The sequence below is a fragment of the Oratosquilla oratoria genome, chromosome 37 (assembly GCF_046742065.1).
Source record: "Oratosquilla oratoria isolate Oo_2021 chromosome 37, ASM4674206v1, whole genome shotgun sequence".
Lineage (NCBI taxonomy): Eukaryota > Metazoa > Arthropoda > Malacostraca > Stomatopoda > Squillidae > Oratosquilla > Oratosquilla oratoria.
Window position 1 is genome coordinate 27,216,314 of NC_134813.1, and position 12,107 is coordinate 27,228,420.

Consider the following 12,107-nt stretch of genomic DNA (forward strand, 5'->3'; position numbering starts at 1 on the left):
TGTCTACCCTATCATAAGCCTTTTCCAGATCCATAAAAGCCCAAAAAACATCCTTCCCCTTTCCTATAGCTTTCTCACATATCTGTCTTACCACAAAGATAATAAATAATAAATAGATAATAAATAAATAAAAAAGTAAAATAAAACAAATAGTAAAAAATAAATAAAAATAAAATAATATATATATATATATATATATATATATATATATATATACATATATCCAATAATTTATATGACAGTTGCATGCAGGATTCGAACCCACTGGTTTCGGCTACCCGTAAGATCACCTTGTGGGTTCGAATCCAGCTTGAGACTGTCATAAAAATGATCGGATTGATGTCGCTGTTACTAGCGAATTTCTCTCATATACATATATATTGAGGTGGTCCTTTTTTGGATACCGTTTGCAGAAGTGGTCTTCCAGCACTGGGCAGGGGAGGAGGAGGCAGTGCTGGATCAATGCCGTGCCACAGGTGCAATAGGTACTGGTATACAGGATGTGACAGTATTTACCTAATTGTAGTTTACAGGAAAGGATCAATGATCGCTGGGTACTGTCTCCTATTCTCTAATTTTCTAACATACCTAGACTCAAATTCATGTATGGTTCCAACTTAATCTATATGACTATATCTTTGATTTCCAATTATCATATTTAGATTTGAACTCATGTATTGTTTGAGCTTGGGCTATATACACCTACTATGCTACTCCACATATACATCTACGTGGTAAACTGTATTTCTACACAGACTTTTGACATGTGGTCTTTATTAATTTACTTCCATGACCTCTTAAAGCCCTCCCATCTTTAATCAGACCTCTTCTGTCAATGCAATCCATCCTCTTTAGTGACTTGAACACTGTAATCATGTCACCTCTTTCTCTTCGATTTTTCAGAGTTGGTAGACCCTGTATTTTTAGTCTTTCCTCATATGGTTTATCTACCAGGCTGGGGACCAGTTTGGTTGCTACCCTTTGTATTCTCTCAATCTTGCTTATATCCCTCATTCTATGTGGGGACCATACTACTGATGCATATTCTAGTCTTGGATGTATCAAGGTTTTGACGAGTTTTTTCACCATCTCTTCATCCATATAATGGAATGCCACTTTAATCTTCTGCAGTAGTCCATATGTGTCTCCCACAATCTTGCTGATATATCTGTCAGGTGACAGGTTGTCTTTTATCAACACTCAAGTCTTTCTCCTCTTTTGCTTTTATAATGTGTTTCCTTCCCAAGGAATAGTTTAAAAATGTTTTTTGCCACTGTTGCCAATTTCCAGTACTTTGCATTTTTTGGTATTGAACTTTATTTCCCATTCTTGGTTCCTTGCAAAAATAGTATCTAGATCTTTTTGCAATACTCTATGATCCTCATTTTTCAATCATAATTTTTGCATTAACTGCAAATATGTTGTCAGAGCTTGTTGTTCCTTCCATCCTACCAAACATAGACAAGAAACATTATTGGTGCATGCACTGAATCTTTTGGTACTCTGCTTGTTGTTGCTCTCCAGCTTGACATCCTGTTCTTTACTACTGTCCTCATGTATCTTTCCAAGTCTTTAATCCACTCCAATAGTTTGCCTCTCAGTCCTCCAACGTGCTCCAATTTCTACACGAGTCAACTGTGAGGTACTTTATCAAATACCTTCTCTAGGTCCAGGTACACAGTCCACCCACACCTCTCTCTTGCATCACATCAATCACTCACGAGTAAAAACTTAAAAGGTTTGAAACACATGACTTTCCAGATCTGAAGCCAAACTGTCAGAATGTTCATCTTTTCAAGATATTTGGTCCATCGATCTTTCACATAATTTCACTATTGTGCTGGTTCGTGATAATGATCTATAATTTTGTGGCATTTCCTTGTCTCCACCTTTGTGAATTGGCACCATTTTTGCCTTTTTTCAATCAAGCATCATAATGCCTTCTTTCCATGAACATATAATAAGACTGTGAATCTTGTCCACTCATTGTTCCCTACATTCTTTAAGTATCCAGTTTAGTGTATCCTATCCAGATCCTACTTATTGTAGAAGAGATGTGTAGGGACAGTGAGGTTTGGGTTGAAATCAGTCTAGAGCAGGACATAGTAGGCCATCCTCGAGCAGCAGCAGTGGCAGTGTAGTCTGTCTTCCAGAGGTCCCAAGCAGCATGATTCACCTTGTTGAGGATGTGACTGATTGTGAGCTGGATGGGGATTGAGCTTTCTTCAAGTGCCAAGGCACCATGTTTGGCTGCACTGTCTGCCATCTTGTTACCGTGAAGTTCCATACAAGATGGAACCCATTGGTAACAGAGGCAGATTTTTAGCCTGGCAGCCTCAGCTGAGATGTGCAGGATGTTGTTAAGGATGTCTGGGCACAAGGTGCATTGGCCTCTTTGAATAACTATCAGACTGAATCTAGAATCTGATAGGACTGTGACACATGATGGTGGGTAAATATAAGGTGATGAAATGCACAAGGGGAGAGGGTGGCAGCAAGTTGGAAGTAAGTCTTAAAAGAGAGAGGCTGGAGGAAGTGGATAGTTTCAAGTATTTGAGGTCACATGTGGCAGGAAATGGAGGAGTAGGAATAGAGGTAAACTGTAGATTGAGAGAATCAAGTAAATGTCTTGGGGGGGACTAAAAAAATTCATGAGAAATAGGCATATAGGAATGGATGCAATGAGATTATATGAAGGGGTGATTATGCTTATGACGTTGTATGGGGCAGAGACTTTGAATTTATGAGAAACAGAACGGATATTTCTCCCTGTCTTCTCTTTTTCTGCATGAGAGGACAGAGAGGGGTCGTTGATTAAATGAAGCAGACTTGCTATGGATGTCCTATGTCTTGCTACATTGCTTCTGACCCAGGACAGTGGGCAAGATGCTGGGATGACACGTCATCCAGGAGCCAAGAAAAGAGAGAGGGAGGGGTGGTGAATGGGAGTGGAGCATGTAGGGATGAAATGGGTGGCAGTGGGTCTTTGATTTTGGCTACTTCCCTTGTAAGGGGGAAAAAGCTGTTGGTATATGTACATATGTACAAAGGAGAAGTTTAAATGTGTTTGAGATGAAGTGTCTCAGAAGTATGGTAGGGGGTTACAAGGTTGGATAGAGTGAGAAATTAGGAGGTGAAGAGGAGAGCAGGGATGTAGAGGGAGCTGGCAGACAGGGTTGATGAAAGATTATTGGGATGGTTTGGGCACATGGAAAGAATGAGTAAAGAAAGATTAGCAAAAATAGTGTGGAAAGCAGAGATAGATGATAGCTTAGCAGGTCAACTGAGGATGAGATAGATAGAGGGAGTGAAAGGGGTTTTGAGCAAGGGGGAATGTCTGTTGAGCAGGGAAAGGAGAAGGCTAGGGGATAGGGGGTGAATGAAGAATGGTTGTGTATGGATGATATTTTGATGAGGCCTGAAGGGATTTCCCCCCACTCTCTTTATGTTCTGCATGGAGGGACAAGGAGGGACAAGGTCACCATGAAGTGAAGCGGCCCTACTGTGGATATGCTGTCTCCTGCCCATTGGCCAGGTCAGAAGCAATGCAGCAAGACACATCACATCCACAGGAAGGCTGCTTCACTTACACAGTGACTCTCACTCCACTTCCTCTTGTGCAGAAAACAAATACTGTACAGGTACTCCTCGTTTAACGACGACAATTGGGACCAGCGCGCCGTCGTTAACCGAATTGGTCGTTAAGCGAAAGTGTATACATATACGTACATGTACTGTACAGTGGCCGCGAAAAGTTTGGGCGCAAAATTATAGGCTCCCCAACTTTCAGCTAAACTCAAAACATGCGAAAAATACAACTTTCCGCCCAAACTTTTCGTTATTTTTCAATGCTAGCGTTTGTACCCGTATTTAGCCGAGACAATACGCACTACTTAGCAACTCTGTTTAGGTGCACTCGATGTCACGTGGAGTCAGTTTCTAAACATCTCTCACGGGGAGTAGTCTTTTTTTTGCGGTGGTCTCTGTTTTTGTGCCTTGATATCTCTGTAATGGGAAGTGGTAAAGAGCTGGGAAGAGACACATTTGTTACAATCATAACCCTCTATAAGGAGGGTTATAAGTGTAAAGATATTGCTACTCGTATGGGAATTGGAGTGCGTCAAGTGCAAAAGTAGACCAAGAAATTTCGAGACGGAGGAAGTAACATCATTCCTACTCCAAAGCATCGCTCTGGTCGGCCAAGGAAGATATCAAATCGTACTTCTACGGTTATTAGGAGGCAGTTAGATAAAGATCCAACGCTCACAGCTCGAAAACTGAAAGAAAATAACCCTGCACTGCTGCATGATGTGTCTGTAAGATGTATTTCTGATCATTTAGCCAAAGATTTACAATACTGTAGTTGCTGTGCTAAAGTTCTTCCCCTCCAAAGTGCAAAAAACATACGTAATCGCATAGCATTTTGCAAGAAATATAAGGACTGGTCCTTAGAAGACTGGGAACGAGTATTGTGGAGTGATGAGTCAACGTTTGTGGTGTCGTCGGGCTGCAAGTCGAAGCGTGTGAGGCGCCCCAGGGGGTCTGACCCTAATGACCCTCGCTATACAGCTAAAGTGGTGAAACATGCTGCAAGTGTTATGGTGTGGGGATACTTTGCATTTGGTGGAGTTGGCAATTTAGTGTTTCTTGCACAAAATGAGAGTGTAAATCAGCACACTTATTTCGAGTTATTGTGTGATAACCTGCCTGAAAGTTTTGAAAAGTGCAATGCTAGTTGGTTTATGCAGGACAGAGCTCCTGCTCACACAGCTCGGTCTGTTACCCAATGGTTAGAAGACTGTGGTGTTGATTACTTCAAAAAATGGCCTAGAAATTCTCCAGACCTAAATCCCATTGAGCACGTATGGCATATAATTAAAAAACAGCTAAGCTAAAAACAGAAATACAGGATATTTGGGATAATATTATTCCTCAACACGTACCAAACCTGGCAAGATGCATCCCGGCACGTTTGGAGAAGGTCATAAAGCTTAAAGGAAAATAGCTTGGTAAATAAGGTATGTAATAAGCCATTTATAGGTCTTTAAATGATTATTTAAATGCCACAAGTGTTTACATTTGTTACGCGCCCAAACTTTTCGTGGCCACTGTATGTACAATGTCCAGCAATACATGTATCTTTATTTTCGTGTATTTTCCCTCTTTTATACAGTACATTAAAGCTTTATTTACTGTTTATTTACGGTGGTTAGGTTCCTGAAATTACCGTATATGACCAAATCCGCGTATGCTGACATTCCATATTGAATACCAGGGTATTATTTTAGTTTCGACCATGGGCGCAATATAGCAATAGAAAATTAATTATTAATTTTGTAAATTAAAATGTATCAACGTAATATGCAATTTTGTGGGCGGAAATGAAAGTAAAAAATACCATGCTACAAGAAAATATGCTAAAGAACGAAGTCGTCTGCCAACGTCTCTCACGACGACGACAACGAGGACGAGCAGGATGACATTTAATTTGCAGGTAATGATTTATCAAACACAGGTTAGGTTAGTTTAGTTTAGGTTAGACGAATTTATCATCCTTTCATTTCTTCGACATCGGTATCTATCATAACAAACATGGTGTACCATTCGTCCGACATGACTTCGTTACTTACGAAATTTGTTTTAGCACCTTTTTTTTTCCGCTCACAAAATTGCATATTACGTTGATACATTATAATTTACAAAATTAATAATTAATTTTCTATTGCTATATTGCGCCCTTGGTCGAAACTAAAAATTTACCACTACTGGTATATACTGTACCCCAGGTAGTTTTTTCAGCTTGCAGGATGGTAATGTAGACCTAAGCTTCAGAACACTTTACCTCACAGGTAATATCCACCATGCAAGTTCATTTATAACACCATACAAATTTGCCTCAGCCAACTTAATTATCGCACACGACGTCGTAACTTCGGGAGATTTACGTTAAACGAAAGTCATAAAGCCTGTCGTTACTCCGAGTTGTCGTTAACCGAGTAGGTCGTTAAACGAGGAGTACCTGTACTAATTTTTAAATTATGATGATACTTTCTACAATGTGGAATTCATGAATGAACTAAATCCTTAATATCTTACAAATTAGATGTACCAAGGTTGAAATAAAACTCCAATATCTTAAGAAAAAAAGAAATTTATTTATCTTTTAAATCCATAAGGTACTTGATACGGAAAACATAATTGAATATATAATGTATAAATATCATAAATCTTCATCTTCCATCTTGTACTGCCTGTACTACCGTTCACTTGTATATCTGAAACAATTCCTCAAATTAGTATATTAACATAATAAAGCATATTAAATTAGTACATTAAAATGCTTATCATCAGTCCTAAATGGTATTTTTTTTATAGATTGCTGTAGATGCGCTGTGTCTTACTGTATTTCTTCCAACCTGGTATGGGCTGAAGGCAGGGATGACCCTTCATCCATGAGGAGCTAAGATAAAAGGGAAACAAGGGTGGTGGACAGGAGTGGAATGGGTGGGAGTGAGTACGTGCATTTTGCCTGGGCTACCTCCCTTACTTTTTTTTTTTTTCATCCAGGAGGTGCCAAGATAAGAGGGAGGGAGGAGGGTGGAGGGGAGTGGAATAATTAGGAAATGGAATGGGTGGGAGTGGTTTCTATGCCTTTTTCTTTTTGGCTATCCCCCTGTGTAAGGGTGAAAAAACCTTTGGTATATGTATATATGTATGTACCTCCTTTACAAGGGGGGTGAAGCCTCAGGCATATTGATGGATAGACAGATAGACTTTAAAAAGTTACGACAGTTGGACTAAATACCTCTACCACAGAGACTCGAACCCTTGTCAAGAAATGTAACCCTACTGTCCCCATATGATGTTCAGCATTACATGCCTGACTGCTTTATGGTTGGTTTTCAATGAACATGACCTGATGGTGTAATGAGGTATGCTTGTACACCAGTATCTTGGGATGATTCAGAATTATCAAACTATAATTCATACATACATACACATACCAAGGCCCCCTCACAAGGGAGGTAGCAAAAAAGAAAAAGGCATAAAATCATTCCCACCCATTCCATCCCTAAATACACTCCACTACCCTCCACCCTCCCTCTTATCTTAGCACCTCCTGGATGACGGGTCATCCCTGCACCTTGTCCACTGCCCTGGGTCAGAAGCAGTGTCGCAAGGCACAGCACATCCACAGCAAGGCCGCTTCATTAAATCAGTGACCCCCTCTCTCCCTCCCCCCATGCAGAAAAGGAGAAGATGGGGAGAAATCCCTTTCGGATGCATCAAATTTTTCTCACACATACTACCTCACCTCCATTCCCCCACCCATTTCACCTCATGCATCACAACATCATCCATATACAACCATTCTCCATTCACCCGTCTTCTGTCCTCTCCCGTCCTTCCTCAACAGACATTCCCCTCTTCCCCAAAGCCCCCTTCACCCCATCCTTCCACCTCATCCTAGGACATCCCTTCATGTTCACTCCCTCCACATCTGCCTTCCATACCTCTTTTACTAGTCTTTCTTCATTCATTCTTTCCATGTGTCCAAACCATCCTAACACTCTTTCATCAACCCTATCTCCCAACTCCCTTTCCACCCCTGTTCTCCTAATTCAGCGCTGCCAAAAGTGCCGAGATATTTTATCTATCTATATACCAAAGTCTTCTTCCTTCTAATAAGGGAGGTAGAAAGCTAAGGCTTCCATCCATCCCACTCCCATTTGTTCCCCTTTCGTCTTAGCTCCTTATAAATGAAGGGTCATCCTTATCTCTTGACCACTGCTTGAGTCAGAAGCAATGCAACTAGACACAGCACATTCACAACAGGGCCAGTCACTTCACTTATACAGTGACCCTTCTTCCTCAACCCATCATGTGATTCTAGAGAAGACAAGAAAATCCCTTTGGGTGGTGTTAATTTAAAATCCATTCACAACCATTCTACACTCATTCCTATTCCCTGCTTTCTTCATTCCCTGTTAAATAGACATTCCCCCTTTTAACCAAGGCTCTCCTCACCCCAACCATTCATCTCATTCTCTGTCTTCTACTCAAGTTCACTCCATCCACCTCTGCCTTCCACACTCTTTTTGCTATGCTTTCCTCACTCATTCTTCCCATGTGCCCAAACCAACCCAATATTATTTCATCAAGCCCTATCTGCCAACTCCTTTTCCACCCCCATTTTCCTCCTCACCTCATTTCTCACCCTATCATCCTTGTAATCCCCACTGAAGTTCTCACACACATTTCAATTTCTCCTTTCTGCCTCCTTCAAATTCCAAGCGTCCATCCCATACAGTGTAGTAAGCACTTATTTACAATTGAATTATTACAAATCCTAAGTTATTGGGTGCTGAATTAGTGAATGTCAAATGTAAATGAAATGAAGGTCTATAGGTACCATTTCAATACCATATAAAAAAAATACCTGTTGTTGTTGTTGCTGTTGTTGTTGTTGTTGTTGCTGCTGCTGTTGTAAAATCATCATATGAGGTTGCTGATGCTGTTGCTGCTGCTGTTGTTGCTGCTGCTGTGGCTGAAGTCTTCCCTGTAAATTAATACATATATAAAAATCAGCAAAAAAGGATACATACATATATAGCAAGGCAGCCACAAGGGGCTGGCACCCAGTCTCTGGACTAGGCCCAAGATCTGTCAACTTCAACTGCATTTCCTACACCTTTTCACACATCGAGAGCTGACACCTGGCAACTGTTCTCTTCTCCCTATTTCTTCGAGCCAGTGACATAGAAACTGTCCCACATTGATACAACACAGACAACAGTCTAAAGTTTCTTCTTGGGAAAATCTAAGGGATGTTTTGAAGACTGTTGTCAGCCACTGTGAGGCTGTGGGTTTTTCACTTAGTAAAACTCTAGACATTCATTGATTTCATTTGTATTAAGTACTTGGGATCTCACATGACAGCAAATAGAGAAGTGGATGCAATAGTAATTTATAGAAAAAAAGTAAATATTTGGGGATGAATGCAAAGGTTGCATGAGAGAATGACAGTACCCAGTGCACTCTATCAAGCTGATTTGGAATATGAGGGAGGCAAACAGTAAGTCTGAATGCTTTTGAGAAATGTTTAAGAAATATGAAAGGCATTAAAAGAATGGATAGAATATGAAATGTGGGTCGAAACTGAGAAAGGGTAGACCAAAGAATGCTGAGGTATTTTGGACACCATGTGGAGAACCCACAACACTACAGTGGCTGGCAATAGTCCTCAGAACCTGCCACATATCTCTCTGTGAGTACACTTTGAATTGTTGTCTGTTGTATAAGTATGGGACTGTTTTTATGTCACAAGCTGAAAGTACCCAGGAGTGAAGCAGTCACCAGTTATCTGTTCTCCATGTGTGAAAAGGTATAAGAAGCACAGGTGACAGAGTGAGATCATGGGCCCAGTCCAAAGACTGGGTATCAGCCCCTTAGAAGCACCACAAGTGTACCTGCCACTGGTTCCTCGAAAAGTGTTAACTGGGAAGATTAAGAAGGGAACAGAGGGAGTAACTGGGGAAGAACAATGTGAATTTAGGAAGGAATGGGGGTGCATATATCAAGTATTTGTTGTGAGGCAACAGGTATGTGAGAAGTTTCTGGCAAAGGGGAAGGACTTCTGTGTGCCAAAAGTGAGGCCTAGGATTTTAGGATTTCCGCCCAATGGAAGAAAATCTATTTATCTATATACCTATAGACTTCTTCCCCTTTATAAAGGAAGTAGCCAACCAAGACATGCACTCGCCCATCCCACTTCTATCCATCCCCCAATTTCTTTTTATTTTAGTTCCTTGTGGGGCATCCCTAAGTGTCCCTGTCCTCACAGCCTTGTGGCTCATTAAAAATATGGATTAATCTACTGAAAAAATTCTGCCTAACATTTCTTACTTGTTGTAGAAGTTGTCGTAACCCAGTATTGGACTGTGGCATCATGCGTGGTTGGCCCATCACACCTGCTACGTTATTTCCGACCATCTGGCCCATGTTGGCTCCACTAACTTGCCCCATGGACCCACGTTGCCCAAGTTGCTGCTGCTGTTGAAACTTTACAAACAAATATTTGCCATTAGCAAATAAAATTACATCTATGGTAAGCACCATATTTCTTCATATGGAGTGACAAACTATTTGAGACGAATACTGAAGACCAATATTGATAGCGATGACTGTCCCATGTTAAAATATGATTCAAATTTCACCTGGTTTACAAGAACACACTGTAAACACTTATAAATCTTCAAGTCTAGGCCTTAGGCTGAGAAATGACTTTCCACAACCAAAATCATTTTAAATCCTGTTGAGGTAATTGCACAAAAGCAAAACTTAGGGCATAAAATTACATATCTATTGATATATAATCACATCCTTCCACCCAGAATGGTATATTTTCATTTCAACTACTTAATCACAGGTTTCAATACTTACATGTCCAGGCCTCAACTGGAACAACTGCAACTTTTCTGACTCTGTCTGCATGGTCTGTATTGGAGGTCGAGTGAGCTGTCCTTGAAGAAGCGAAGGTACGTTGCCACCCATGGCTGGTCCCTGACCCATGGTTGCATTACCTTGACCCCCATCAGCTGGCATCTGTTGTGACATTTGCCCTCCTGCCAATCCAAGGATATTGGAGGTGCTTGACATCCCTCCTACAAGTGTAAATAAGATTCTTTCCAGAGAACAACATAAAATTGTCTCTCACTGGACAGGTATTAAAGGCATAAAGCAACACTGAGAAGAAAAATAACGGTAGAAGATTAGGTAGAAAAACAAAGATATGAGTACAATAGACTGTACATATACCAAAGGCTTTTCCCCCCTTACAAGGGAGGTACCCAAAAACAATGGCACAAAATCCATTCCCACCCATCTCACCCCCCCACACACTCCACTCCCATTCACCACCCCTCCCTCCCTCTTTTCTTGGCTCCTCCTGGATGACGGGTCATCCCTGCATCTCACCTACTGCCCTGGGTCAGAAGCAGTGTAGCAAGACACAGCACATCCACAGCAAGGCCATTTAATTTAATCAGTGACCCCCCCCCTCCATCCCCTCATGCAGAAAAAGAGAAGATGGGGAGAAATCCCTTCAAGTTGTATCAAAATATCCACATATACTCCTTTACCCCCCCATCTCCCACTCCCTCCATTTATTGCATCTCAGCATCACCCATACACAACTATTCTCCATTCACCCCTATTTTTTGTCTTCTTCCTTCCTTCCTCGACAGACATTCCCCTCTTTCCCAATGCATCTTTTATTCCATCCATCTATCTCATCCTTAGTTGCCCACTCATGTTCACTCCTTCTACCTCTGCCTTCTACACCTCTTTTGCCAATCTTTCTTTACTCATTCTTTTCATGTGTCCAAAACATCCTAATACTCTTTCATCAACCCTATCCCTCAACTCCTTTTCTACCCTCACTCTTCTCACCTCTTTGTTTCTCACTCTATCCAGCCTCGTAAGCACTATCATACTTCTTAGGCACCTGATCTCAAACATATCTAAACTCTACCTCTCTTATGTTTCATGTTTCTGCCCCATACAGTGCCGCTGGCACAATCACTTAAAAATGTAATAGGATCAGAGGAGGGATTAAGTAAGTTAGTGATGGAGTTTGGGAAGGTGTGCAAAAGAAGGAAGTCGAAGATAAATGTGGGTAAAAGTAAGGTGATGAGATGTACAAGGGGAGAGGATTACAGCAAATTGGAAATGAGTATTAAGGGAGAGTAAATGCCTTGAGGGATTAAAAAGTGTAATAAGATATAGACACTTGGGAATCGATGCTAAGAGGAGATTGTATAAAGGGGTAAATTTGCCAACAACACTGTATGGGGAAGAAACATGGAACATAAGACAGGATGAGTTTAAATGTGTTTGAAATGAAATGCCTGAGAAGCATGGTAGGTTACTACACTGGATAGAGTGAGGAATGAGGAGGAGAGGAGGAGGGCATTGGTGAAAAAGGAGTTGAGAGATAGGGTTGATGAAAGAGTATTGACATGATTTGGACACATGGAAAGAATGAGTGAAGAAAGATTAGTAAAATAGGTATGGAAAGCAGAAGAGGTAGGCATGATTAAAAAAAA

General features: G+C 40.9%; 1 protein-coding gene across 6 annotated transcripts in view; it reads right to left on the reverse strand.

Annotated features, from left to right (window-relative positions):
- Positions 1 to 6,135: 6,135 nt before the first annotated feature.
- LOC143019571 (mediator of RNA polymerase II transcription subunit 25-like) overlaps positions 6,136 to 12,107 on the reverse strand; it is a 37,656-nt gene continuing 31,684 nt past the window's right edge. For 5 of the 6 annotated variants that reach the window (XM_076175347.1, XM_076175344.1, XM_076175343.1 and 2 more), the window contains 4 exons: positions 10,444 to 10,664; positions 9,907 to 10,062; positions 8,441 to 8,560; positions 6,136 to 6,275 (listed from right to left, as the gene is read on the reverse strand). In XM_076175347.1, coding sequence (XP_076031462.1) covers positions 6,264 to 6,275; positions 8,441 to 8,560; positions 9,907 to 10,062; positions 10,444 to 10,664 — 509 coding nt within the window. In that variant the 3' untranslated portion in view covers positions 6,136 to 6,263. The remainder of the gene's footprint in view (positions 6,276 to 8,440; positions 8,561 to 9,906; positions 10,063 to 10,443; positions 10,665 to 12,107) is intronic. The other variant, XM_076175346.1, reaches the window with a different exon arrangement.